General features: G+C 45.9%; 1 protein-coding gene across 1 annotated transcript; it reads left to right on the plus strand.

Moving 5' to 3' along the window:
- The first annotated feature begins 587 nt into the window (after positions 1-587).
- LOC131903140 (leukocyte immunoglobulin-like receptor subfamily B member 3-like) lies at positions 588-3431 on the plus strand. The gene is given in 7 exon segments (XM_059253791.1): positions 588-621; positions 783-818; positions 997-1144; positions 1146-1282; positions 1419-1728; positions 2669-2949; positions 3076-3431. Coding segments are annotated over 7 exon segments (1302 nt in total).
- Positions 3432-6723: the final 3292 nt, after the last annotated feature.

A 6723-nucleotide genomic window follows, 5' to 3' on the forward strand; every position in this document is an offset into this window, starting at 1 on the left:
GCTAACTAACAGGACAGACCCAGAGAAGGATGCATGGACCGCCCTGAGAAGGGGAAATAGATAAGAAGAAGATTAAAAAAATGAACAAACAACCAGAAATAGAGGTGCACATTTATAATGCAGCACCTAAGGCTATGAGGACGAGGATTATAAATTTTATTCCGTGCAGATGTACACAGTGAGACCCTTCACAGGAACCTTCAAACATTTTGAATATGAAGAAGTATTTCACAAAAAATATGTGAAAGGAATAAAGCAAACCCACATGTAAATTTGTGTTTCTTATGTGTAATATTCAGACTTGTCTGCTAATTTGTCAGTTCCACTTGGAACTGACAGCGATGAGGACAGATGAAACAGACAAAGAATTGATTGCAGAGTCTATTACCTGACCTAGACACAGCCTTGGGGAAGACAGAGCCTGGTGCCTGAGGAGGACACTTCCTCTTCCTGTGGGCCTGCTGAAGTACAACCATGTCACAGGGAGTGTCCTGCCTCAAGAGGCCACACCCTATGTCTCCCGTCCCTCCAGACAGTCTCGGTAGCTTTGCCCATGAGCACAGTTGCAGCCTCCAGGAGGAGATGCCATGACCTTCACCTTCATGGCCCTGCTCTGTCTGGGTGAGATGTGCACAGGGGGAGGGGATACTGTGGTCTAGGGTTGATGCTGCCCCACAGCCCAGCACTGGCCCATCAGGAAACTCCAGGGTCTCAGGAGGTTCTGAAGAGGGGGAACTGTTTAAGCTTCAGGGACAAACCTCTCACAGGGAACTCTCTTCCAGGACTGACTCTGGGCCTGGGGATCCCAATGCTGGCAGGTAAGTGAGTGTCTGCAGATGTCCTGACCTTCACTTCTCATCATTCCTGCAGCCATGCCTGGGCAGTGAGGATGGAGAACAACACGTGTGCTGACCCTGGGCATGGCTGGAGGGTTGGGGTTGGAGGCTGCCGTCTGAAGATGGCTGTCCTGAGTCCTAGCTGCTCTTTTTCTTGCAGGGGCCGTCCCTAAGCCTATCCTCACAGTACAGCCAGACTCTGTGGTCTACAAGCAGACTACAGTGACCTTCATGTGTGTGGGGACCACAGGAGCCAAAGAATACAGACTCTATAAAGAGGAAAACCAAAAACTAAAGCACACAGTTTCTACAAAATCCTAAGAACAAGGCAGAATTCTCAATCTCCGAAATAGACCAAAAACATGCAGGACGATATCGCTGTCAATATCAGATCTATGATGGATGGTGGTCAGAGTACAGTGACTCCCTGGAGCTGGTGGTGACAGGTGAGAGGACACATAGGGTCCCCAGCCTCAGGCTTGACTGTCAAGAGGTTGATCTGTTAACAGGGTTACCTCCACCTCACATCCATAGAGGATAAGGAAGCCTGATACATTTAACTGATTCCTGTTTCTCTCCTAGGAATCTACAGTAAACCCAGTCTGTCAGCTCAGTCCAGCCCTGTGGTGACTGAAGGAGGGACTGTCACCCTCCAGTGTGTCTCAGGGCAGTCATATCACAGTTTTGTTCTGATGAAGGAAGGACCTCAGAAGCTCTCCTGGATGCTGGACTCACAGTATAACCGCCATACTAGACAGTTCCAGGCCCTGTTCTCTGTGGGCCCTGTGACCTCCAGCCAAAGGTGGACATTCAGAAGCTACAGCTTTAACAGGAACAGCCCACAGGTGTGGTCAGAACCTAGTGATCCCCTGGAGCTCCTGTTCTCAGGTGAGGAACCCCAGCCTTTCCACAGAATGACGTTGACATGATACAGGTACTCATGGAGGTCTTGGTGTGTGGTGTGTGTGAGGGGCCAGGGCTCCTGAGCCCATGACACATAGCATGGGAGAGAGTGGGACACAAGATGCAGAATCCAAGACAGACAGTGACAGCAAAGCCCAGGAGGTCAGGACAGAGATGAATCCTTACGGGGCCTTCTGTTACTCTGGATCAGCTCATGTACCATCCACAACAGCTAGGGGAACCCCACAGAAGAGAGGGGGAAGGGGTGCAGGAGCCAGAGCACTCGGGACATCAGGAAAGCATGGCCCACACAATCAACTAAGCAGGGATCATGAGGGCTCACAGAGACTGAAGAAGCAGCCACAGAGCCTGCATGGGTCTGCCCTAGGCCCTCTGCACACATGCTGTGGTTGTTTACCTTGGGTGTTTTGTTTTGTAGAGTTTCTCTGTGTAGCTCTGGCTGCCCTGGAACTCACTCTGTACACCAGGCTGGTCTTAATCTCACAGAGATCTGCCTGCATCACTTTCCTGAATGCTAGAATTAAAGAAATGCACCACCCTTGCCTGGCTAGTTTGGGAATTTTGTTAGACTTATAAAAATAGAAGTGGGGATGACTCAGATTATTTTGCCTGGGATCTTTTTCCTCTTATAAGGTTGCCTAATTGAGCCTTAATATGATGGTGTCACTACTCTTATTGCATGCTGTTATTCTGTGTTCAGTTAATATCACTGGAAAACCAGTTCTTTTCTGAAAGAAAACAGAGGAGCAGTGGATCTGGTGGAGAGGGGAGGTGGAGATGTTGCTGTCAGGATGTATTGTATGAGAGAAGAATAAATAAAAAAGAAAAAACTGCCATCCACAACTGTGACTTTCTCTGTGCCACATTCAGAGAGACCCAACTTCTTTCTCCTACTTCCTTGCGGGGACCCTCCACAAACCCACCATCAAGGCTGAGCCAGGCTTTGTGGTCACTTACACAAGTGTTGTGACCATCTGGTGTGAGGGGACCCTGGATGCAGAAATATGTTTTCTGCATAAAAAGGGAAGACAGAAACCCTGGAGCACACAGACCCCAGAGAAACCTGAGAACAAGGCCAAGTTCTCCATCCCTTCTGTGACACAGCAACATGGGGGACAATATCGCTGTTACTGTTACAGCTCAGCTGGCTGGTCAGAGCACAGTGACACCCTGGAACTGGTGGTGACAGGTGAGGGGACAGTCAGGGTGTCTGCCCCAGGCTCTGCTCTCAGGAGTATTCCCCTCCCACAGCCTAGACCTGAAGAACATTGTGACTGTGTGAGCCCATGGAACAGTCTGCCTCCTTCTCTTCTAGGAATCCACTACAACAAACCCAGACTGTCAGTCCTACCCAGCGCTGTGGTGACTTTAGGACAGAACATGACCCTCCAGTGTGTCTCCAAGGAGGAATATGTTCTCACCAAGAAAGATCAGATGCTCCTCAGCTCTCAGAACTCACAGTTTATACCCAGTACTAGGCAGTGGCAAGCCTTGTTCTCTATAGATCATGTAACACCAGACCACAGAGGAACATTCAGATGTTATGGTTACTACAACCATACCCCACAGTTGTGGTCAGTACCTAGTGAGCTCCTGGAAATAAACATCTCAGGTGAGTCAGCCCCATCATTGATCAATCAATTTTTGACACCCTCAGCCAAGGTGAGGTGATCCAGATCTTTCTCAGCTAAAGATTACATTACACATTACACAATTACAACAATTATTGACAAGAACTGGGTTATAAATGCTGCTAAGGGTCACCCAGATGGATATTCACCTTCATGATGGTAGATGCCAACATGGATATTTCTAGGAATTCTCACAACAGCCCCTGCTTATGGAACTCAGAAGGTCCAGGCAGTCTAAAAGACCATCTTGGAGAGGCCACAGACAGATACAAGATATTATACAGAAGCCGGGCAGTGGTGGTGCATGGCTTTAATCCTAGGACTTGGGAGGCAGAGGCAGGTGAATCTCTGTGAGTTTGAGGCCAGCCTGGTCTACAAAGTGAGTTCCAGGACAGGCTCCAAAAGATACAAAGATACTATGCAGAAACTGGTCCCCAATGACAACCTCTGCTGATCACACTCCATTTATCAGTATTCACAGACCCTTGCTTTCAGTAAATCCATGGCCCTCAGTGTCTCCAAGGGAAGAGGTGGCCTTGGTGATATAGTGTGTATCCCAATAAAACTTACGTGGGGATCAGAGTACAGAGTTAGCCACTAAATTAGACATAAAGGTCGGGCAGTGGTGGCACACACCTTTAATCCTATCACTTGGGAGGCAGAGATGCTATGGATCTCTGTGAGTTCAAGGCCACTCTGGGCTACATGACAGAAGCAGAAGCAGGCAATGGTGGCACACGCCCTTAATCTCAGGAAGTAATATGGCAGGACACAGAAAGGTATATAAGGCACTAGGAAACAGGAACTCTCACAGTTTAGACTGAGGATTTCATAGAGGTAAGAACTTTTGGCTGGCTTGCTCTACTTCTCTGATATTTCAATTTCACCCCAATATCTGGCTCCCAGTTTTTTATTATAAGACCTTTTAAGATTCGTGTTACACGAATCTTGCTATACTCTACTTCTGTTCAAAATAGATCCACATCCATAGCTCAACCCTATGAAACAGAATTTGTCATAAGAACATGAACATAACAATGATCACATTAGGCAAAATAAAATCCAGCAGTCTCAATCAAAACCTATTCCTTTGTGAAGTCTGCAACATTTCACTTCAGAGTGAAATAGAGGAACTGAGACTGTATGGGTTCAGCCTTCTTTGGAGGGATAACAGCTAAGAATATTTTCTGCCTGCCCTTGGTGTGCTCATCTGAACAAGAGAAGGTTTGGGGACAGGGCCTCCAGGGACAATCCACCACTGACCCTTGAGTGGAGACTCAAGGGTGATGGAAGAGCTGTACTACTCTCTCCTCACATGATAGCCGTCCTGTTTGTCTCAATAACTATTATTTGTAAAGAGGAAAAAAGTAAGGGTTAGATATGTCAGTCTTGCCATCTATACTTAATGTGGGCTAGCCATGCCTTTGGGGAAAATATTAGGTGAAAGCCCAGACATGTACAATATACTCTTTTCTGCTTCACACATACACACACACACACACACACACACACACACACACACACATCACATCACATTACATCACATCTTATTTTGAGAGCCAGGACTACAAAAACTCTGCATGACTCTGCTCCACACCTTTTTTTCCCACATGATATGTGAAAGAAAGAGATGGAAAACAATCTGCATCAGAAGGATGTGCTCCTACCTGAACTAGACATAGAGAAGTTTCTTGGTCTGATGTAGGAAGGAATATCAGGGAAAGTTTAGCAACAGAGCAGAGATTCTCAGCCTTCACAGAAAACATTTCTCATTTCTGAGAGATTATAAGTTAGATTCTCCTTGTCTAGCCCTAGGTGGTCCCTGGGTACTTAGAACAGATCAGAGGAATGCTCAGATCACAGGAGAGATGGGAGGTCTAAATGTGACAAGCCAACAAACACTCAGAAAAAAATCATTTAGGAAATCATCCAAAATGTTGTTCACACAACCTCTTCTAAGCTGAACAGAGACACTACACTCAGAATGGCCCTGTGGCTCCTCAGTGTCATGACTCAGGGGTCAATGCCTGAAATGCCTTGTCAATTTTTTCTAGTTTGAATTTACTGTTCTCAGGGGTGTTTTCACAGTGGTCCTAATGAATTTAATAAGAACTCCTAGTGGGAACAGGGACTGTCTCTGAATCTTTTACTGGCTTTGGGGACCCTACTCCTCATACTTGATCACTTTGCCCTACCTTAATACATGGGGAGGTGGTCAGTCTTACCATAACTTTATATACCATGTGTAGTTGATGCTCATGTGAGACCTGCCCTTTCCTAAACAGAAACGGAGAAGGAGTGGATTCAGGGGTGGGAATAGAGGGGTTTGGGGAAGAGTGACTGGGAAGATGGGGGGAACTGCAGCTGGGATGCAAAATAAATAAATAAGTAAATAAATAAATGTGTTTTAAAAAAGAATGAGAAGGAACCCAGTGTGTGTGGGGGGCGGGGGGGGATTCAGAAACTTTTAGGATGAGAATTATTAGTATTTACAATAAATGAGAAAGTGGAATGCAGAAGAAACACCCAGATCTCTTAAGCATGCACACACCCAATTTCTCTTCTTCTGTTCTCAGGATCAGTTGAGATTATCGGTTCCTCCTAGAACAAGTCTAAACCCAAGACAGTCGAATAAAGAGAATTCAAGGGCTGGATAGATGGCTCAGAGGTTAAGAGCACTGGCTATTCTTCCAGAGGTCCTGAGTTCAATTCCCAGCAACCACATGGTGGTTTACAACCATCTGTAATGAGATCTGGTGCCCTCTTCTGGCCTGCAGGCAGAACACCATATGCATAATAAATAAATAAATATTTTTTTAAAAAAAGAGAGAATTCAAAGTCATAACACTGGAAACAGAGGCTCCAGGTTTTATCCAAGGAAGGCAAGGGCCCTGGGTGGACATTTAATTATCTTGGAGATGTTTAGTTGTCTTAAGGGATTTTGACCATCAGTAACCTCTGTAACTACTTTGTCCACAACCACAGTCTCAAATAACCAGGATCACACAGTGGAGAATCTCATCAGGATGGGGTTTGCTGCCGTGATCCTCATAATCCTTGGGATTCTTGTCTTTGAGGCTTGGGGCAGCCAGAGACAGATCCACCATGCAACTGAGAAGTAATCAGAAAAGAAAGAAGTACATCTCTCAAGATTCCAGAGTCTGAGAAATAAATCTGATATCCCAAGATTTCTGTAAAAAAAATCCAGTTCTTATATTGAGGAACTGTTGTGAGAGAATGTTCAGTGAGCAAACGTGTTTTATGTCTGGGTCCTTCCCTGAAATGTTGAAGAGTCCTTAAATGGAGGAGTGATAATTGAGAAATAACAGCTA

Source organism: Peromyscus eremicus, chromosome 1 (genome assembly GCF_949786415.1).
Source record: "Peromyscus eremicus chromosome 1, PerEre_H2_v1, whole genome shotgun sequence".
Taxonomy (NCBI): domain Eukaryota; kingdom Metazoa; phylum Chordata; class Mammalia; order Rodentia; family Cricetidae; genus Peromyscus; species Peromyscus eremicus.